The sequence below is a fragment of the Scardinius erythrophthalmus genome, assembly GCF_964197995.2.
Source record: "Scardinius erythrophthalmus genome assembly, chromosome: 22".
Classification (NCBI taxonomy): domain Eukaryota; kingdom Metazoa; phylum Chordata; class Actinopteri; order Cypriniformes; family Leuciscidae; genus Scardinius; species Scardinius erythrophthalmus.
In genome coordinates, this window is record NC_138242.1 from 15,544,419 (window position 1) to 15,568,009 (window position 23,591).

Sequence of the window (23,591 nt, forward strand, 5' to 3'; positions counted from 1 at the left end):
AATCAACGCTATACTTGTATCTCTATGAAATTATTTTTAAAAAATCACTTTTTTATTCTACTCTGTCATTTAGGGTTCCAACACTTTCCAACACCAATGAATTTTCATATTTTCGCTATGAATGTGAATGCCCTGACACAAATCTAGGGTGTTCTTGGTGGTACTTTCCAGGTTCCATTTCTGTGGTTTAGAAGATGTTTTTAATGCTTTTTAATACCTTGCTATTTGTCTGGGTAAAAAAAAAAAACAAAACAAAAAAAAAAAAAAAACAAAGAAGGTCCATCCCAAATGACTAATATTCTGCTCTCTGGTTCATGGTTTTACCTCTTTTATTGTCCTACAGGGGAAATCTACTATTGAATCTAATGTGTAGTAAATAAACTAAAGTAGATTCAGTTGATTTTGAGCTTTCTGCCATATTTCTAATTTAAATTTACGGTAATGGTTGGTGTAATGCGCATTTGGTGGTGTTGGAGTGTCAAAGTAATTGTTTATTTTGTACAGCAGGTGGCGCCATTTGCAAACTTATAAGTTATTGTCCTACACGTGCGTTGTTTCTGGATTTTAGACACTTTCATCACTTTTTGAAAGTGGCAACTTGTGTATTATTTTGGTAACTATCTTCATTCCTAAAAATTATACTGTAGATTGACTTGAATTAGATGATTGAATCCGATTTGAACTTAATAAATGTATGGGTGGTATTTCTGAATGTCATTGTACTACCACCTGTCACTAGCTGGGCAGTGAAGAGGGGACATTAGTGACCAACCCTAGAAAGGCCCTAGAATGTCTTTACTATCACAACAATCCATCTTTCCCAAGATCTACAAGACATTAGTTCTCTGGCAGACAAGCAAAACAAATGACAAGCTGAAGAAAACTCCATACTGGGGTAGGTAACTAAACTAATGATGAGAATAAATAAGTGAAATAGACAATAAAAGTAATTTTTTGGGGGCAAAACTTCAAATGATGCCTATAGTTGACTACATTTTACCAAAGCTGTGGGTGTAGGACTTAAAGGGTTAGCTCACCCAAAAATAAAAATTCTATCATTGATTACTCACCCTCATGTCGTTCCAAACCCTTTAAACCTTCGTTCGTCCTCTTAACACATTTTTTTGTTGTAATCTGAGAGCTTTCTGTCCCTTCCGACCCTGATGGCGGCTAGGCAACAATCATTTTGAAGCTTCAAAAACTTATAAAGAGATCGTAAAACTAATCCATATTAATCGAGCGGTTTAGTCCAAAATTTTCTGAGAGAGACACGATCACTTTATGGGGCTGTTTACACCTGGCCACTTCATGCGTTTTCTCAGATCGGATAGCTATCTGATTTATCAAAACGATTCCATTTACACCTGGTCACATAAATGTGTTTTTGCGAAACGGATATAAATCCGATCTTCAATTCCCGCGCTATATATGCAGATTTAATGGGGTGCACGTCACGAAAGCAACAGATATGAGCTGCATTTTATTGATCAGCTAAAATTTCCAAATCAAAGACCGCAATAAGAGAGAGCGGCAACAGCCCTGGTAAGATCATTTCATTTCTTTACTTTTAATGAAGATGATTGTGTGTTAAGCGTCTGCGACTTACTTTCACTTTGATTTGCGATAGTTTGCACGTTGGCTTGATGAATAGATGCTCAGCTGCTCATCTGCGGTGACGCGCGTGTTCCAGTAGCGTCGTCACATCTGGCTATAACATTACATATATCCTTTAACACGCTCTCACACGTTTATTTTTTAGCATTTTTGGGAGGAGTACAATTTACATATGTGGTTTCAACAACCAGATGCATTTACACTTGTCCAGTTTCGTCTGGAATGCGGCCCAGACCACCTCCTGAAGTGGTTTGAGCGATCGGATTCAAATCCGTCTCAAATGCGTTTCGGAGGGCATTTACACCTGGTCTTTTCACGATCGGATAGCTATCCGATCTGAGAAAACGCATGAAGTGGCCAGGTGTAAACAGCCCCTATATAATGAACAAATTGGATTTAGGCTTTTATTCACATTAACATTGCTCAGCAAACATAAACAGAAGCTCAACCGTACTTGCTTGATGTGTAAGAACAAACCTCATTGGTTTTTACAGACGTTGTGTAACACACGAGAATGAACCTCATTGATTCTCGCATGTCATGCGAATATGCTTGAGCTTCCGTTTACCATAACTGATACGTGCGTTAATGAATGTTTACACTTGAATACATACAATTTGTTCATCACAATCATGTCTCTTCAGAAGATTTGGACTAAACCGCTCCATTCATATGGATTAGTTTTACGATCTCTTTAGGAACTTTTTGAAGTGACATAGTAGTAGTTACGTGGGCTGTTAATGGAGACACACGAATCTCTCAGATTTCATTTAAAATATCTTTATATGTGTTTCGTAGATGAACGAAGGTCTTACGGGTTTGGAACGAGATGAGGGTGAGTAAATGATGACAGAATTTTTGTTTTTGGGTGAGCTAATCTTTTAATTCTACTACAAAGTAGAAAGTTACTTAAGGAAATGAAGAGAAGTTTCCATTCAACAAAGCTAAATATACATATTTCAGTTTGCATTTGGATACACTTGTGTTTTTAAGTGCACTTTTGCTTTTCCATTGACCTTTGGCAATAATTGCCCTTTTAAGACATGATATGAGGTGAAGTGGTGCTGAGCGAGCAGACGCAGCCACTGAGATCTGAGACATCTTTTAGGTATGAGAAGGATGGCGGTGTGTTTTGTGAGTCAGTCAGTGCCTGCTCTCAGAGACGTGTTGATGCAGCTGAAGGGAGAGGAAGGATTAGTTAAATATTCATTGGTTTAGCTCCCCTTTCATTTATCGTGTGTCATATACACACTGCACTTACCGCCCACCCATGCATACCACATACGTTACAGACGCTGTCATTCCCCTGCTGTGTTAATGTCAAGATCATTCTCCATTGACCATTTTTGCTCAAGTTTTATGAAGCCATCATTAAGTCTGTTATGAAAATAGTGCAGGCTTCCTATATTTTTTCTTAATACATGCTTATGGTCTTGGTGCCCAATTCATCAGTCCAATCCCCAATGGTTAATATTAAAAAAATTATTGTTCATGTTAAACTTCTTCACCTTCCTTTACCCTTTTCTTACCTTATTATGAAATTTACACCAGTCCTAGATTAAGAATTGTGGGTATTAGTATTTTCTTGATGCAATACACTTTTATTTTATTTTATTTTCCAGAGAATAGGGAGTGGTCGACTGCACACACCTTTCAGCAGAGGGTGCTCTGTGCCTAAAAATCCATCTCAAGCCTCTTAGCGTAAATCCAACTCATGCCGCACACAACCCCAAAAATCCCATCACAGTTTGACAGTGCCCCACCCTTCACACTCCGCACGAACAACTCTCCTGACCGCCACACACTTACTCTGAATTAAGCAAACCGAAAGAAACTGAAACAAGCATTTGACATTTTCTTTTTGTCAAATAATGTCTTTTTATTTATTTATTTGATAGCCAAGAGAGACATCAGTGCTTCAAAAAGGGGGTCAGAAATTGTATTTCTTACACATGCAAACTTCCTAGCCAAGATCTCCATCTTGAGGCTGCGAAAGTGCCACAGCCAGTGTTAATCTGTATGCAGAGGCTAAACGTCCTGCGCTTGTCTTGCGCCAAATGACTTTCTCAGATCTTAAAGACCTTCACTGTAAATGAAGGACACCAACACATGAATTCTCTCCAGTTCTGCTGTTTTCTGAAGCGAACATGGACGTTACACTACCTGTGACATTTAGGAGGCAGGATGCATTAAGTTCTGTCTATCAGTTTTCGTTTTTTTTTTTTGGTGTAACTCATTGTTCCTTTACAAAACATAAGGAACTTTGAAAGATTACATTAATCTCAAGAGCTTCAGAAATGGAAGTGATGCATGTTTGTCGATTAAACAGACTTTGAACGTTTGGAATGGGGCAGCTTAAAATTCCTTCTCCCAACATTTCAGATGAGGTGCCCTGTTTTGGCTTATGATATTCGGTTGCCATGGTTTCTGGCTTTGATCGTGAAAGGTACATCGCCGCCTAAGAGGTCCTATTGTAGGAGAGATTAACCAAAAATCCTACTCTCAACCTTTTCGGTTATCACCATACACCACCACCTACTTGAGAATTATGCAAATTCTTTAAATGATAACAATTGTAAGTGAGCAGCAGTAACGTCATGCTGTTTGTGTGTCACTATTTGTCATGGTGCAGGATACATCAAAGCTACAAATGTCACGGTTGTCATTTGACAGTGTTGTTGCAGTAAAATTCAAACCAGAGGCACCAATAGCTTACATCCCTCAAGAGTGCCGCAACCTCATTGGCTTATCCAGCAGTTTGTTTTGATTTTTGTGCTTAAAGAGGGCATTAAAGCGGCTGTTTACTCCAGTGTGGCCAGTGTGGGCGGAGCTACAAGTCAAAAACAAAAACAAATGCACGCTTCCCCCTCATCCATCATCCTTTTGATTCCTTCATTTTATTTAACTCATCAACTCAGCCGGGCGGGGTCAGGCAGGTCATGCAAGATTTTTAGGCTGAATGAAGGGTATCTGCGCCCCCATTTTCTGTTTGACTGGGTGGGTTTCAAGGGTTCGGGGTGAAATCAGAGCACAGCTTTCCGGCTAATACGATGTGGCGGCACGCCCCGGGAAATTTAGGTCAAGTTAAAACTGCAGACAAGGATGTAAGTGATGCTGCTGTAGAGTGACACTGCATGATGCATCACAGGCATGCACACATTACTCATACTTGAGCATACCTTAACAGATATCACAGACACACACTTGACGTTTGAAAACTGATCGTCAATAAATGTGTATTTTAAGCCTGAATTGCATAAATCTCTGGCTAAGCCTCTATAAATTTGATTTTAGACAAGGCTGCTACGTTAAGTGTCGCTCTTCTGGCAATATTCTCCCATTAGGATCAATTCTGCACATACTTCACCACATACATAACTGGATTATTACATCCACTCACTCAAATAAGCAAGCACATGAAAACACACTAATTCACTCGCTCCCCTCCCCCTCGATGCCCCAGGCAGCCGGTTAGCCACTCCACGGCCGTGCCCACGTGACGGAGGGGGAGATTTTTTGTTCTTTTTTTTTTTCTATGCCGCCACAACTATAGCGTAGTATGGCGGAGCACGTGGATTCCCATGCTGCAGTGCTCCTGCAGAATTCCAGCCTGCCACATGTTATCGGTTGCATTGCATACGTGCATTTAGATTACTGTAAAATATTGGAACGGGTATAAAAGCAGCTCATTCTATTTGACATTTTTACCAGGATAACTGATGATGTATTTCTGCATCCTCAGACTGGAATGTCAGTTATTGGTTGAATTCCGTGATTAATCAGCGTGTCGCTGTTGCGCTTGTTGTGCATTTTTGGCGCATTACCTCATCCCTATTCATATATTCATACGCAAGCTCTTAAGTCGGGACTACTGTTCCAGTGCCCTCATCCTCCCCTCCACCTCGCCATTCGCTTTCTGATTGGCTGTCGGCGTGTTTTTGGTAGCACCAGCTTTTTTTCAGCTCCATGGATACAGTGGAGTGCAGGAGAAGGAGAACTTTGCGTGCAGCCAATCAAAATGCAGTAGTGAATGGTAAGTGCCCAGCAGGCTTAAATGAACCCCCCTTTGCCCCCCTCCTTCTCCAGATCCCATCGTAGCTCCTCTCCTCCAGCACGCAATCTCCCAGTAGGAGGCTTCCAAAAGAAAACAACCAGGTCAGAGCCTCTCTCTGTCGGAAAGCGCTCGTATGGGGAGCTCGCCTTCACCCTTTGGGACCGCTGTGAATGAAGCTGAGAGGCAAATGCACTGAGCCTAATATAATCTTCACTCTTGCCTCAGTGTGGCCCACATTCCCTGTTGTTGTCATGAGGAGTAATTAGGACCTTTAAGCCAATGATATCATTACCACAAATGAAAACTTTTGACTATGTATTTTTGTCCATTGAAAAAAAGATCTTTCTCTAAATAAATATTTGAAGTTTTTTGTTTGCTTTTTTGTTTTAATACGAAATATGATTGTCAGTGAAAATTTGGTGCAATATTGGATTTTTGAGATGGGCGTCCTTGGAATGACCCCCTGGTTAGAGGGAGTGCTGGCTGGGATTTGGGGTTGGCGCACTTGGCAGCAATACATCTTTGGCATGGCTTGAATTCAGATCACATTTATTTTTAGTAACTTTCCATCAGTATGAACACAGTAAAGCGGGCGCAAAAGCATTATATACAGTATAGTTTAAATTATATTATATTATATTATATTATATTATATTATATTATATTATTTTGTATTATATTATATTATATTATATTATATTATATTATATTATTTTGTATTATATTATATTATATTATATTATATTATATTATATTATATTATATTATATTATATTATATTATATTATTATAAAGGTGATTTTGGATTTCATTGTTCAGATTTCTCTAGGCTTGGGTTTTTCTGTTGTTTTTGGTTGTCCATAAAATGAACGCTCTGTAACATACTTTTGCACACCTAAAAACGTAACCTTTGCAAGCAAGCCAAGGGAAGATACTATTATTTTGCACTGCTTCAGCGGTTGTTTCGTGAGATTGACTCACACCTCTGACCTTGAACTCTAATCCTAAGCTTTGCTAAGCCTTGACCTCCACATGATCCTCTGTGTAGCTTTAACCTGTCACTGTCCCTCACCATGTGTCCATGTGTCTCTTTGTAAAGTGTGAATGTCTGAATCAGTTAGAGTATGCTGGCTCAGGTGAGTTTTTCTTCTGTCAGTATGGGTTAGAGTGCTTTTGATCATTGGTTTACTGTCAGTATCTTCCAGTCCCTGTAACTGTTTGAGACCCTCACACACAGATGATCCCAGCTCAGACACTTCACCTGACTTCAACCCCTGCGTCACTCCTCGTCAAATCTCATGCCCACTGTATCTTTACCTGTTTACCTGTCTACCTCTTCATGTCTCAACTTTCCACCTGTCAGCAACTTGTCTCCTGTCACTCTACATACGCCCTCTCCATCTCTCTGCCGTGTTCCCAGCCCAGACATGCATGAGACTAGTTGACATGAAATTTCAAGCTATTCCAGCAGTGTCATGTGGTGTGTTATATCTACAATTCATTTCAATGAAATGAAATGAAATTGTTTTAATTAATTATTATAAGGGATATGATCGATTAAATGAACAGATTGATTAAATTAATACCAAATGTAATAATTAAATTAATTGCATGATCTCAATTAATTAAGCCAATAAATATATCAATTCATGTTATTTATTTAACATAAGTAGTAGTAGTAGTAGTAGTAGTAGTATATAAATAGTAAATAAAATCAAATGAAGTTAATTCAAAGAAATGATTGCAGCAGACAAAATCATTGACAAGACAAAAAACTTTAGAAGTATATTAGAAGATTTACTTGTTAAATGTTATTGTTTTTATATACTGTATATAATTGTTGGTCTTTTGTAAAATATTTGGCCATCACATATTTGGTTATTGTATTGCACTTCACTGTTTTTTTTAAAGCATCCTAGCTGATTTTATTTATTTATTTTAATTATTAGTCACACTAAATTGAGATCTTAAATTTACATATTTACTTTTAAGTAAGGCTGTCAATTTAGTTCATTATAATTTATAATTTCAGCCTTACTTTATAATTCTACATTAACTGAGAGAATACATGGAATATTTGTTCTTAAATTCATGATTAAAAATAGATAGTGAAAATTTAAAAATAAATGGTGATGAATTAAAGGACAAAGTTTTACACCTTCCCTTATACATTTAACCTAAACTCTTGCATGTTAAGAAAATATACGGTATATGACTCTCCACATACTAACCAGTTACATAAACCAATAGCCAATATAATTCACTTATTCCCTCCAAGACATTCAGTGATCTGCTATTTATACTTCGCCCCTATGACTAACGTTAATTGTAATGACAGGCGTGTAGGAGTGACTGTTTTTCCCATGCTGTCCAGATTTGCATCTCTTTTAGAAGTGTCCTGTCTCACCATCAGCTAGATTATATAACACTCATATACTCACATAAACACTTATGTCTGTGACCTACATCTAGCTGTCTGCATGCTTATGTGTGTGTGTTTTTATACTCCTCTCCCTTCCCGCCAGAGGCGCAGGAATCATGGGTAATACGCTGCTGTTGTCATGGCCTAGATTGACCCTTTCCCTCTCATTTGCTTGCTTCTCCTCTTTCATCTTTTGTACTTGGTGAAAGAAAACACAACCTAGTATTTTTTGTTGTTTAGCCTGTATGTATGATGCAGCTACCTTTACGACAAGCTTTCAAAACAATACGGATTAGGTAGTCATGACATTGTGTACATCTGTGTCAATACTTGTGTGTGTGTGTGTGTGTGTGTGTGTGTACTTGTACAACTATCTTTGTATTATATTATATTATATTATATTATATTATATTATATTATATTATATTATATTATATTATATTATATTATATTAAGGTGCAAAAGAGAACTCAATTCGGTACTCTCATGATATGTGAGACGTTTTCTTTGTGCATGCATTCAAAGCACACGCCCAGATAGCCCTGACATTAGCCTGTATATCAATGGCTCAAGAGTCAAGCCTCCGTTACTAGCTCAAAAATTATGTTTTGGAATTTTCAATGGAGCCTTGGGATGAGATGTATAAGAAATTAATCCTACAAAAATGTGTCTGCTTTGCATCGTGGCCACATTACCACCTCGGGGTGTGCATTATTTTTCTAATAATTCAACGGCCCATCATTAATTATTACTTGCTTATTATTGACATAAATAAACATAATAAAACACACAAAAATTAGTTTTGGCGTAGTTTTAATAGATTATCTGCAGCTGAATTGTGCATTTGGTAAATGTATAAACAAACAAAAAAAAAAATTACATTACAGGATTCAAATCAGATACTCCTGTCACTTAAAGCAAGAGGCTTACCTACAGGACCACTGGAGTTCTTGGTAAAAATAACTTTTGTACCGAGAAATATCATTGTAAGCCGATGGGAAAATGCCTCCACCAAAATTCTCAGTGTTTTATCTGGTTATATGTCAGGTGACTGTTTTAGAGGACACTGGTATATACTAGGAAGGAAGGATTTTTTCCTTCTGTGTAATTTCTCAGAATCGTCCTTGTACAGTTTACTTTCTGACAGGCTAAAACACAGTGCTTTTATAACTGTGTTGGAGCGATTTTGTAAAGATCTGTAACATTAGAAGTCCACCTTCAGTTTTAGCCAAGGTTTTCCAAAATAGTCATAATAACATGTTTTTTTTTATTTTTTTTTTATCTTGCTTCTTTCTGTTAATGATATATTACATTTAAAAAGTGGCAGCTCTATTGTTTTGCATTGCATTGACACTGCATTTGCATTGACATCGTATTTATACTTTTTTGGTTTTAATGAAAGGATTCGTGAGCGTGCAGAACTCGCGCTGAACAAAACCTCCACCATTTTAAACGGATTCTGACACACTTAAAAATCTGATTGGCAATTGCACGCTCAACAGATATGTCTGTGATTGGCTACAAAGCTCAATGCTGCAAAAACACGTTGTAAATAGAAACCTTTGACGATCTTCTCAGAGCACTTACACAAACACTCACTGGAGCATTTTAAAGAAGCTGACTATAAGCGGGTACCGGTACTGAAGAACGGCAGGTTTGACAGGACAAAGATTAATGTTGGCAGCCGCCAAAATATTTACAAAGTAGGAAAAACCCTGCTCTTAATGTAAAATTTTTATAGTGTGCATGAACACTGGTGCTTTACAAGAAACGCACCAGAAAAAGTCATTCTTGTCCAATGTCTTTGCTATTTCTCTCCAGAAGTTATGACTGTGCTCATCAAAACGGCTATCTATAATTGTTGTTGCATCTCCAGACGTTTGAAAATGTTGTTTTTCCGTCTTTTCCATTTCTTTTTTGTTTGTAAAACAACGGGCCAAAACAGTGTTATCTCGTTGTGGACAAACAAGGCAAACACTGGCTTGCACACATATACTGATGATAAAATTTACTTTATGCGCATTGAATGCATACTGTACTCTACCTGACCTGTAAAAAGTGAAGTATATTGGGCTTCAATATGTGCTTTAAACTGGGATCGAAGATAGTACCATTTATACTTTTTATTAGTTCATAAAGTCAGTAAGTCAGTAAATAAAGTCCTGTCTTCTATTAAAATTACCCTTTTATTGAATGGAATGTGACTTTTCCCTCCTCAATTTTGCTGTGTGGAAGGATTGTTTGGCCTTGCTTCTGTACTGCACCCCTGTCTACTGTCAGTGTCTACTGTTATTCATGTTTTGCAAAAGCAAAATGGTAAACCCAATGGCCTCAGTTATCCCAAGAGAATGAATGGTTTTTAGAGGGCTGTTTTTACATCTAAAAACACTAGTCTACTTCCTAAATCTTGACTTTGAACGCCTGGGGCCCCTCAATAGGGAACTGAACGTGAGCAGTAGGCATGACATACACAGTTGGCACTGGCCACCTAAGCACAGGGATTCCCGTAACTCTGTGTGTGTGCTGAAGGAGGGGGGTTACAGTAGTGACATCTGGTCGACCCAAGGCCCAGCACAGGAAAACCACTGCGTCTGGAGAGTGGAAGCTGTGGGGTAAAGGGAAGGAGCGTCGACTGGTGGTTGGAGGGTCGATGGTTTCTTGACCGATGACAGGGGAGATAAGCTCCATAATGGAATCAAAGTAGAGCACTTACGTGCCCCCACCTTAAACTGACCGCCAGAATCATGCTTTCTGTTCAAAATGTGTCATTAACTCTGTCTCTTTCTCTTTCCCTTTAGGTACGTTGTCATGGGGAACCTCCTCAAAGTTTTGACATGCACAGACCTTGAACAAGAGCCCAACTTCTTCCTCGATTTTGAAAGTGAGATATTTCTCCCCTTTCTATAAACTCTCTTTCATTTATTACTTGTAAACAGTCTTCCATTCTTAAAGTTTCCTTCACAATATGCACTACTTTAGTATCTCATGTGTCCTTGTTGGTATGTTTGGGCACTTTGTCATCAACTTTGCCATTAAGATGTGTAGGTCATCACCCGGTCACCATATAAATAATGCCAGTTCCCCTTTGGAACTTGATACTATCTAAAACTTCTTTCCCCTGGAGACTGGTTCATGAACCACAAACAATCTGCTACCATCTCATTTGTCTGAACCTAAAAACTCCATTCAAAGCAAAGGAAGGTGAATAAACCAAAGAAAAGAAGACAGTGGAAAACAAGAGTTTCCTGGCTTTTATTGCCCTTGCCCACAGAACATTTCCACCCTACAATGTTTTTCTCGATTTTTAATCACAGTAGCTGTTTCTTTGAAGAAAGACAGGGGGCGATATGAAGTCACTTCGAAATCATTGGCTCATTCATGGGTCATCAGGCAGACACCTATAAGAACGAGTAAGAAAAAGTTATGTAATACTAATAAAGAGGATGGGAGTGCGAGAGACTCCAAGACACAGAGCACTGGAACAGGACCTACTGTACCAAGATGTGAACATAAAATCAGAAAGACTATTGCAATCTTAATGTGTGGCATCTGAATGCTTGGTGAGAAAGGAGGTGGCCCTTCATTTCTTAAATTGCACTTGAAGCCAGCTGTAGTTAACAGCCGCCAATGTCTAATTGAGTTTTCTCTTTAGATGTGGGCCTGAAGTTTCCACCATTTAAAATTCCACAGTTTGCCTTTTGAACATATGAAACTGGCTCAGCTGTGGAGGTTTGACTCATTTACTCTTTAAGGCCCCAGCTAGGCTCTGTTAAATGAGTAATTCACCCCAAAATTTGAATACTGTCATTTTTTTCTATTATCAGGGTTTCCGCGGGGTCTTAAAAAGTCTTAAAAAGTCAAAAATTCTGAACTTTAAATTTAAGGCCTTAAAAAGTCTTAAAAACGGCCAGATTTTCATCCTAGGTCTTAAATTTCATTTAGTCAGGTCTTAAAAAGTGTGTACCCTCGTTCATTTCCAGAAACGCTGGCCGCAGAAAGTTATTACAAAGTAGCAAAAAAGTATCGAGTTGTAGCCTACAAAGCGGAGCTCTAGCAGGGGGCTCCAACACGTCGCTCGCATGCTACCAGTAGCTCGTGGCTTGATATGAGCTAGCTCGCCAGAGGCCGCTCACATATCGCGTCTTTTGCGCGCTCAAGTTTGTTCAAATGTAGGCGCACGGCAAGCGCGCTCATAATTGAAGTGACGCGCTATTTTTTTTTACCAGACGCAACGAGATGAAAAAAATCTAAACTTTTCAGAATGCCGCAAACACACCGCAGGTCATGTGACAGGAACCAACCAATCACCCCTTTTATTTCCATAACAACATTGGCAGCTCAGTCAACATGAAGGATGGGGGTGCACCCAAACACTACTAATAAATATAAGCTAATGTATAAATGTCAATAATTTATCTTTTTTGACTCATTCTTTTTATAAAAAAAAATATTTAAAGGCTGAAATATGAGGTTTATCTTTGTAGAAAACTTTTTTTGTCAAAAATTTATTTGAACTTGTACATGTTAGTAGATAACATGTTGCAAGACACTCTTTTAAAATCTGGCCATCATTTTTAATGGTATTTTAATGTTCACGTAAACAAAAAGTGCATATTGATGCTAATCAATTTGTTATTTGCTGTTTTTCGACATAAAACTTGTTGAATTAAGTTCATTCTGTAGTATTAGTACTTTTTGAACAGGATTCTGTGATAACCGTGATAATTTTGGTCACTTTAATCATCGTCATTTCCTCTCTAGTTATGATCAACTATGATCAACTAAAATCAACAATAATTGTGTTTTTACAGTATAATATGCAAAAGTACAATTTTCTATAAAAAAAAAATCTACCTCTCCCTCTCTCTCACACACACACATCAGATAATCCTAGATAGATGGATGGATGGATGGATGGATGGATGGATGGATAGATGGATAGATGGATAGATAGATAGATAGATAGATAGATAGATAGATAGATAGATAGATAGATAGATAGATAGATAGATAGATAGATAGATAGATAGATAGATAGATAGATAGATAGATAGATAGATAGATAGATAGATAGATGGTTTGTTAGGGTGTACTTACACTAGGCGATCGGAGCCATTCTTGAGCACGTTTGGTACCCTCAGTCTAGTTCACTTAACTAGTGTGATCACTTTGTACTGTGCCCTGGCCCGCTTGAAGAGGTGGGCTTGGGCACAAGATCAGTTGAACTTGAGATACCATGTAGCGTGAATGGTAACTACGCTAGAATGGAATGGCTGCTACTAGTTTGTGTGTGTTACTGTCACCATTACAACAACAAGCATATTCTGTTACTACTTAGTACACCTTTCAAATAATTTTTATAACGGGTCTGGTTCTCACCTTATTGATGAACAGGAATTGTAATTTGCAAGTAAAGCTGCAAAATCTTCCCTTAATGTCAGCTGCCTCTGTAATAATCTTCTAATACGTGCAACATAATTTAAGTGAAAATTGCTGCACTACATAAATTACAAATCTATTTGGCAAGCCATTAGTAAGAGCGCAGTTCTTGTTATCTTCTAAACAATGTTTTGTCTTATTTTATGTTTATCTTTTTTATGTTTTTGTCTAGACTAAAATAGCTATGTTTTCTATTTTAATACATTTTAAAATTGCTATTGTAGCAAGGTTAGATGTTGTGGGAAGAAGGAGGCGGGAACCGGCAAACATTCAAAAACTTTAATAAACGTAAAATAAACAAATACAAAATGAAAGTAAAGACAGCAGCCCCTCACGGACAACTGCTGTCATATGTAACAAAACACAACACAAGTCCAGGCCTGTCCTCTCTCGATCTTCACTGTCGTCGCTCCTCCTTTATGCTTGCTTCTCCGTGAGAGATACGAGACCGGTGCGTTGCGCTGGTGTCGCTCATTATCAATCACGCCACCGGCCACGTGCCGTTCTCTCACGGCTCTCGGCCTCGTCCTGGTCGCCACAGCAATTTATTCAAAATATTAAGAGAAAGTTAAATTGTTTTTAATTTTTTTAATAGAAATATTTTTTAAATGATACATTTTTTTTTTTTTTCAGTTTTGGTCAATTTAATTCACAAATGTATTAATTTCTTAAAAAAAAAAAAAAAAAAAAATCTTGCAGTCTCCTAGACTTTTAAATGGTAGTGAAATGTGTATGATGTATCAAATGTTACAGTAATACCCTTTTTCCTTCAGAGTACTCACTATTTGGAGTTGGTAGGGCTAGGGCTGCACGATTAATCGTATTTTAATCGCGATAATGGTATCTGCCTCTCTCGATTAATTTGTAAAAAATCGTCGCGATATTTGCCCGCTCGTTCTGCATCCTGAAAACGCTTTTTTATTTGACATTAGCATTGTAAACAAGTCCCCATTAGCATTGATGTTTGTGGTTGACAGATCTGAATAGTTTAAATCTCCCAAATTACCCAAACAGAGCTTTTCTCTTACATTTTATGCCTCGTGTTTTACTTAATCGGTGCAATCTGGCAACCCTGCGCGCACGCTCTACACTGCGGAAAAAGCACAGCGATATTCTGTTTGCATGAAATTGTTATACAGCCAGTCTGCTTCTTCACAAGCCACTTGTGCTGTTTGTGTGACTAAATCTGTTTTTTCATGATGTGAATCAGTTGAAAACGACAGCCACTGCCCGTTTTCAGTGTGTATCAACAAGTAGACTATTTTTATTTGCAGTACGAATTTGCTGAGTGATCTGGGTCTGTACTTTGTCTCATTTTCAACCGAAATGTGTCGCTTAGAAGATCTAATGTGAAGACGAATCACAAAGCGCTCATTTAACGTTAAATCATGCCATTTGTATTGACTTGCTGTCTGAGGAAGTTGTAGTTGGTTAAATGAAGTCTGATGGTTTGAAATTAACACCAATGCGGCTAAAAATTAACTTTGGTGGGTATCGCTGTCAATCACTGGCCAATCACTGGCCAATCTGGCATGTTATTATGTTTACTCACTTTGCTGGGGAAATTCGTGTGAACCAAATCTGCGCGGATTTTGCGCAAGTAGTCGTGCAAAACCGTTAACTGTCTCTTCTCTATCTCTGTAGTTTCTCAAATGAGAATAATCGTGATTAATTATCGCGATTATAATTTTGAGCAAAATAATCGTGATTATCATTTTAACCATTATCGTGCAGCCCTAGGTAGGGCACAGTGATAGTGGAATTTGCCCATAGTATCAGCAACTAAAATGCTTAAATCTAGTGTACAAAGTGTCACTAAGTAATCCGTTTTCTTTGTTCTATCCTTCATTTTACCCTTGCCTCAATCTCTAAGGTATAAAGCTCTGATTCCTGTTCATGAGTTGCATACCTTCAGTATGTTCACTCTTAATGTGTCAGACATTGACGAAATGTGACCTTGAAAGACCTTTTAATTAAAGACCTTGAAGTCTACTTAATTGATTCCCTTTTCTCTCTCTCTCTCTACCTCCAGATGCCCAGCCAACAGAAGCAGAGCGGGAAACGTGGGAAGAAGTGGATGTGGTCCTGAAGGATGCTCTGGGAATACTTGACGAACTACAGGCGTATAAAGGCGCGGGCCAAGAGATACGAGAGGTACACGCAAGATCTGTTATGTTTGACTCATATTATGTATGCACATACATACAGTTGTTCAAATAAAATGTGTCTACTTGAGTAAATAAATTCACTTAAAATGAGTTGAGGGAACAATATTGGTGGCTTTAAAACAGCTCATCTTGTGTGTGCGTTATTTGAAATCCTCTGCTCCGCTCAATCACGCCTCTGTACTAGTGAGTGTCAGTGTGATTGATACTTTGGTTGCCATGGATACTGCTGCTATATAGATACAGTTGCTAAGGACTGGTGTCTTCTGCAGAATGAAAGTGAATGTTTTCTTTTATTTCTTTTTTCTAATTTGCTCAATAGAACACGGTGCGTTCCTTTTATGTCAGCACACTCAGTAATTATTTTAATGAGCCACATGTATTTGGAAATTGAAAAGCACACTGAGGTAGAAAGAGAAAGCATTAACTAGATGTTCTTAATGTAAAAAAAAGAAAGAAAAAACCTTTAAACATCTTGTGTATTTGGTTTTGGATTTGATCATCCTCAAATTGCCCCCCTCAAGAGCACATCATTTAAAAGCGTTATCCCACGTACACAATTCTCATGATGTCATAAAATAATATGTTCCATTTAGACTTGTGGAAACATTATTTATAAGTCGCCAGATGTTGTGTTATTGTGATGTTTGTTTTTTCAGGCAATCCAGAACCCTAATGACGAGGCATTACAAGACCAGGCGTGGGCTGCTGTGGTGCCACTAGTAGGCAAACTAAAGAAGTTCTACCAATTTTCACAGAGATTAGGTATATTAGCCTATTTTTCTAAGTAGTTATTAGGGGTTTAACAATACACTCATGTCACGATTTGATACAACTCCCCATACTGAACTCACGATACGATACTATCACGATATTTTAAGCCAAAATAAAGAAGAGTTTTTTTACTATTATTTCTTTATTATTATTATTATTATTATTATTATTAATAAAGTATTATTATTATTATTGTATTATTATCAGGACCCACCAATATTCCCCCAATGCATTATTATACATTAAATTCAGCATTATATATACAGTAGTAGTTTAATGTAGTAATGTCACTGAAACTCCGTAAACTTAAATTTTTTTCTCACACAGTACTCGTGCTTTCAATGCAGGCATTCGTTGGATATCTTACACAGACTCGCTATGTCCCGTCTCTCCCGCTATTAATGCACTATAAATAAGAATAAACCATCTAAACCGCTTTGAATAATCATACTGCTAAACCTAAATGTGATATGGTGATTTAAATTATGTTTGCGCTTTCACTTTGAGGAGTGCCTTTCAGATGGTCAACGCAATCAATAGCAGTCGCAAGAAAGCATGTCAAAATGACTATTCCCAAACTGTATGTGGTTAGTTCATCCAAAAATTGTAATTCTGCATTTACTCACTCTCATGTTGTTTTCACACGTCATGCAAGCATTTGAGTGTCTGTTTTAACTACAGTATGCACACCATTGATTTGGATTAGATCACTCAATTAATTATTTTTACGATGCTTTTGTGACATTTTTTGGATCTTTTAAGTTTTAGGGGAATGGACTTTAAAGGTTCTCTAAGCGATGTCGGGAGACGTTACTTCTTGTTGACATTCGAATTGTTGTCAAACAAAACGGAGGCTGGCTAGACCCTCCCTCCTCCTCATCCCGTCTCCTCCCTCCTCCCTTCCCTTCCCTTCCCTTCCCTTCCCTTCCCTTCCCTTCCCTTGCTTTTATATATTGCAGAACAGAATGCAGAAAAAGATAAACATTATCTTAAAATCGTTTTGCCACCTGAGGTTATAACTATATGTTAGCTCCCATACAAGGACGCAATGATAGCAAGATAACGTTAGCTTCGCGTTTCCCAGTGAGCATAAACAACGGCGGCGGCGTAAACAAATTTAGTCAAAGTTGTCAATAGCCTATATATGAACATTCAAATTCATAACAAACCGTGGGTGAAAACAACCGTTAACTTACACAAATTGTCGCCCTATTGTGAATTTGCTTGATCATTTACAATAGAGATTGATCGCTGCTAGAAACATACATGTTGTATTCACCAAAGTTAACGCTGACTGCATAAATCTAGCTAATTACATCCTTATGTTGGTTTGGCGAACATGAACGTCAGTTTAGAAAGAAAAGTGGATTTACCTGTTCTGCAAAAACAGAGCAACTGAATGTCGGATAGTAGCTAATCCCTTCTGCCGGCGGAGTTCTCGCCACCTTTCAAAGGTTTTTCCGATGTAAATTCGGGACTTCGCGCGTTCCTTATCCTTGTCCCTCTTGCAAGTTGTTCTGTTCATCGGAACGCCGTCTCTTTGGTCGTGTGTCGGCCATAATTCAAACTTCCCTCTTCATGCTTCTCTCTCCTCCACACCCCCTTCATGTGTACGCGCACAACCCCCCAGACCCCACCCTCAAATACTTCTTGCCAGTGATTGGCTGGAGCACTGTTTGTTATGTTTCGTGGTGCGGGTGAGCCCAGTTTGTTTTTGTTGCCGTTTGTGGAGCCTGTGGTGTCTAGAGAGACCGCATTTTTTTACAGTGTGTTCAGGGGACAGGCAGCTAGCGGATAGTGAGGAGATGTTTGCTGTATGTGACAAAAAATGTTTTGGCCTAAAAAACGCGTGACATGACTTGGAGCACCTTTAAATGGAGGGACAGAAATAGGTTTCATAAAAAATATCTTCACTTGTGTTGGTAAGTTGAGGTTTGAAATGGCATGAGGGTGAGTAGGCCTACATGATGACAGAATTAAAAATTTTGGGTAAATTAGCTTATACTTTATAAATACAGTAAGCTGAGCCTTGGATAAAACTAACTCTATATCGTAAATCATATCGTTTATATCAACGATACTTATTGTTGCATTTTTATATCTCGATATAACCATGTATCGTTACACCCCTAGTAGTTATGCAACATTTTAAGTGAACATTTTTGCTGTCATTTGCCCTCATCATTCAAGTTGATGATTTTTCAATTTAACTCAAAAGGATATGTTTAACAGAATGTCCAGGCTGCTCTTTTCCATGTCAAGAAAGCACCATAAGTACTGTTGAAATTAATTAATTGTCTTAATTTGCCCGTCTGCAAGAAATCAGTATAAACATTTTGCTTAACATCTTTTCTTATGTTGTGTAGAAGAAAGCAATTTATGCAGATGGCATGATTTAGGGGAAAAAATGGCCTTATGGTGATTTTTCTGATGAAAATGTATAGAATGTGATTTAAAAATAATAATAAAAAAGTTAGATGTGCTTGTTTGTAGGGCTACACAATGTGGCCAAAAGTGTTGTGGTTATGTATCAATATGTCTATAAAGTAATAATAATAATAACAATAATAATCACAGTCTTTGTGATTTGATAATTTTACTACGCCGTATCGTGAGTTTTGTTTTTTGGTTAATCATGCAGCCCTACATACAGTTTTGTCATTTTTAGGTGAACTGTCTCTTTCAATGTGCTTAAAAGCCATTGGCAGTATCTGTTTCAGCGAGTTTTTAAAGCTGTAAACATCTTACAAATTAAATATACACTAACACTTTGTGTGCAAACACACTAACACCTGAGCTGCCCCTGGGAAGAACCACAGCTGGTCTTTTCATAATCTCACGCAAAACACTGGGTAACAATGGTTGGGGGAGCACACTAGCTGACGAATGGGCTTAAATGCTATAAATGTTACAAACCTCTCACTGAAATGCATAGACAAAAATGATCATGATATCTGATGGCTTCCTTAGCTGTTTTGCCCATCAAAACAATGTTAGCGACTTAATAAGACCAAGTGGGTTAAAGGTGATCTTGCCCTGAAGTCCTGAAGACCTTGAAGCCCTGTCCTTTAAGTCCATGAAATGGCTTTTGAACCAGTAGTCAATGAGCGCAGCCCCTCACCAAGTGTCTGCCATACATTACATAACTCGCCGAACTGGGTCATCTTGCTTTCCCGCTCTTTCTGCTCCAGAACACTGAACTAATTTTGGCGCAATCTCTCATGCCTGACATGCTTTGCTAATCTACACTGATCACTTGGCATGTAGTTCTTTCATATGACGATGAACCTGTCTGTAAAGAAATAATAATTTAATATATGTAATGAATATTTATTTAAAAAAAAAATACTCTAAAAAGTGACTAAATATAATCTACTAAAGTTTTGTTTTTTAATAATTTATGTACTGGAAAAATTGTATGTATTAACAACCTATGCTTTATTTAGTTAATGCAATTTCTTGCCATTTTTTTCTGTTTTAACTTTTTTTATTTTTTCAGTTTAAAGTCAACTGGTTCATCTTAAACTACAGTCATTCCTCAGTATATCTATCATTTTAACATTGCCCGCGTATCTCGTGTCATCTCTCTCGCTTTCTCATGATGTGATGAGATGTGACGTGTACTCCCTCACCCCAGCCTTTCATTCCTCTCATCTGCCGGCCTCGTCCTCACGCTCCATTCTCAGCATGCACTCTTAAAAGCCGCTCGTCTCTAGCTCTGTTTTGACTGGGATGAGAGTAGTGTGCTTCCTTGGCCATTTTTAATCAGCTCCTCTGCCCTGCCAAGCTGACTAAAGCAGATGGAGGTCATTACCGTACGGCAAATCTGCTCAATTTACTCTACATACTGCTGCCGCTTGAGTCACCAGCCTGAACCCCCCCTCTCTCTCGCGCTCTCTCGCTCCGCTGTGGAGAGGAGCCTGTATGAGTGTGCAGGCTTGACTGTGTAAAACTTTACATCTAGAAATCTCTTGGTTTCTCAGAGCCATATGGGAAAAATAGGTTTATTGACAAAGCTACCCTTTGTCATACCCTCTTCAGACGGGAATGATTGCTGCAATTTCCAAACAAGCCAATAAAAATAAAGCTGAAAACCCCCAATATTGTTTTAACTTTTAGAGCAGACTTAACGTGAATGCTCACTTGTTCATCAACTGTTGTTGATGCATGGATTTAAAGCCACATCACCCAACCATTGCTTTCTTCTTTCCATTGCTTTCTTTAAAAGATGCAGCATGACTTACTTGAGCAATTTCGCAATACTAGCAACAGCAAAACATGAATCATTGTAAAGGCACCTCTGTTTGGTTTTGTTTATATGTATATTTTAAGACTTGTAAATGAGATCAGAATTAAAAAGTAGTTGGACCTTGGGTCGATGTGGCCAGACTGAGATCATACTGTACCTCAACCATAAACTCTTTATGGCTGCTGGACTGACTCTTATGTAATGTAATTGCTCTAACATGCTGCTGTGTACTGTATTGCCTCAATAAAGTAATGGAGAGAACGAGAATAGGAATTGTGGGTTAAGAACAGCCTCTTAAGTCATTGAGGCATCTACTGGGGCTCAGAACATCACCTTGTGTTAGTGGAGAACATCTTAGAAACTTCAGATTAGGCCCTTATGGAGGAGACCTTATGTGTGTGAATAGGAGCAAATAGTTTGATCTTATGTATTAAAGAACCTTTATTAGTTTATTAATTTAGGTTATGTATGATACCAGATGTTTATGTTGTTTGTTGCCAAAGTTGATTCTTGTTGTTGGTCTGCAGGCAGTATGAATCAATATGCCAGCATATCACATACATTCTTAGCATGTGTTTTGTATCAGTTTTACCATTTAGTAAACCTGAAAATTGTATAGAATCTGACATACAGCCAAATGTATTTTATTCAGGGGTTGTGTTATGCAAGATTTCAGAATGAGTCAGATTATTTGCCAATCATAAACAGCCACCCTTGAATTGGTTCTAATTACTTGCCAGAATATATATTTAATAATATTTTTACGTGTAATTTTAAACCATTTATTTATGAGTAATTTGTTAAATCAATAAGCTGCTCAAATGAATCTTATACTGTATGGAACCATTAGTTTTACTCAGTGAGGACCAAATGAACCTGAACTGACCCCTGTGTGACTCTACAGAAGCAGCACTGCACAGTCTATTGAGAGCACTCACTAGTGAGACATACGATGACCCCACACAGCATCTGGAGAGAGAGCAGGCCCTCGCCAAACAGTTCGCTGAGATCCTACACTTCACACTGCGCTTTGATGAGCTCAAGGTGAGGACCATATCTCAATAAATATTCCTTTGTTTACCTAATGGCAAAATATATTCAGTGGGGAGAACAAGTATTTGATACACTGCCGATTTTGCAGGTTTTCCCACTTACAAAGCATGTAGAAGTCTGTAATTTTTATCATAGGTACTCTTCAACTGTGAGTGACGGAATCTAAAACAAAAATCCAGAAAATCACATTGTATGATTTTTAAGTAATTAATTTGCATTTTATTGCATTGCAAAATATCCCTTATTCTTGTCATTAAAAAGTTTCAATATGAAAAAAATCTTAATGGATCTAAAAACATTCTTCAGTTCTTTATGTAAAATATATTTCCTTTATTTCTTTTATTTTTGCGGTTAAATGTGACCTAAACCTGTTTTCATGTGATTCACCCATTTTGATGTCAGTGAGTAGAAATTATTCATTAGTTAAATGTTCTCTAGTCAAATGAAATGCATGATTAAAATATGAGCTCATCATGTAAGTCAGCAGAATTTTAAAATGCAGCCTGCTATTACACATTACCATGCGATAGATGAGACTGACCTGGATGTGATGCCTTAACTAGCTTCCCCTTCTCACTAATGACATGCTAATTGTGATTAGAGACCAGCTAATGAGAAAATAATTACTTTCCAATAGCACCAGCCAGTTTTTGCTCCCTCAGGTGCTTGCCAAACCTTTATCGACATTTAAGATCATAGAAGCTTTTGAGCTTTGGCTCTCTTTCATTCTCTTATCCTCTGCTTAAACACCTGCTGTTTCTTTTACACCAAATTTATAATGCAGAACGGACAGTTAAAAGTGCTTATGTCAAGACGACATCACTCTGAGCTAAATTGTGCTCGGATTTTCACTCCTCTGACCATGTCAGAACCTCAGACACTCACACAACCCTAAATGACTGAACAGTAAACCACCTAATTTGTCCCGGTTATGTGTCCGAAAAAATCAAATCATGTTTCGTCTAGCCGTTTTCTTATTCGTCTCAGCACCAACACTAGCGCCTGTTTTGCTCTTTCTAATGCAAGCATTCACATACACCCCGACGCCCTGCGGCACGGAGCTGGGATGTCCCAATTAAAATGCCCCCCCACCCCACCCCACCCCACCCAGATGGGGTTGCTAAATGTGAGAAAGTAGGGGGTGTAAGGTGGCATGCCAACCTCCATCCAACCATGCCCTCCTCTCAGCTTGGCGCAGTGACCTACTTCAGCCCGCCAATGCCGTAGTGCCGTACGCTGCAGGGATGGGATAGGAAGGGTCTATCTGTCTGGTCTGACAGTTCATGGACTGAATACCAGCTCTGCATTAGTTTTGTGGACAAGGATGTCAGTTGAGAACATTGTATTCATTTCATCTGAGAGTTATCTTTGTAATTAAACTTTGGAAAAACCTGTTGTACAAAATCTGCCACATCCCCTCTGATTGATAGTTTATACAAATAGCAAGTAAACGCATGTACATGTGTCTTTTTGCTGTGATATTTTTATCAATCGTTCAAGATGAACAATTACTGGACTGAAGCAACGTAGGTCTACTTGATCATCCATACATCCTTTTTAGAAGAAAAATGTATTAAATATTATACATCAGACTTTCAGATCTCTCAGTTATTATTGTATTGCATTGCATTATGTTTTGCCCCCCCAAACATAAAAACTACAGAGCTTTGATCTTAAAGCTAAGCATTTAAATATAATCTTAAGACATTATTGGGAGATATAGAGTGACAACTCATACTTATATGCATTTCATGTAAGTAGTCTGTACTGTTATAAAGATCTTATTGATTTAGATTAAACAAGCCATCATAATTTCATCCT

At 38.0% G+C, this 23,591-nt stretch overlaps 1 protein-coding gene across 2 annotated transcripts in view; it reads left to right on the forward strand.

The window, feature by feature from the left end:
- Positions 1 to 23,591, forward strand: part of fam49bb (family with sequence similarity 49 member Bb) — a 52,326-nt gene that overhangs the window by 23,484 nt on the left and 5,251 nt on the right. For both annotated transcript variants that reach the window (XM_081352209.1, XM_081352210.1), the window contains exons 3-6: positions 10,889 to 10,971; positions 15,562 to 15,683; positions 16,354 to 16,459; positions 21,622 to 21,761. In XM_081352209.1, the coding sequence (XP_081208335.1) occupies positions 10,899 to 10,971; positions 15,562 to 15,683; positions 16,354 to 16,459; positions 21,622 to 21,761 (441 nt within the window). In that variant the 5' untranslated portion in view covers positions 10,889 to 10,898. The remainder of the gene's footprint in view (positions 1 to 10,888; positions 10,972 to 15,561; positions 15,684 to 16,353; positions 16,460 to 21,621; positions 21,762 to 23,591) is intronic.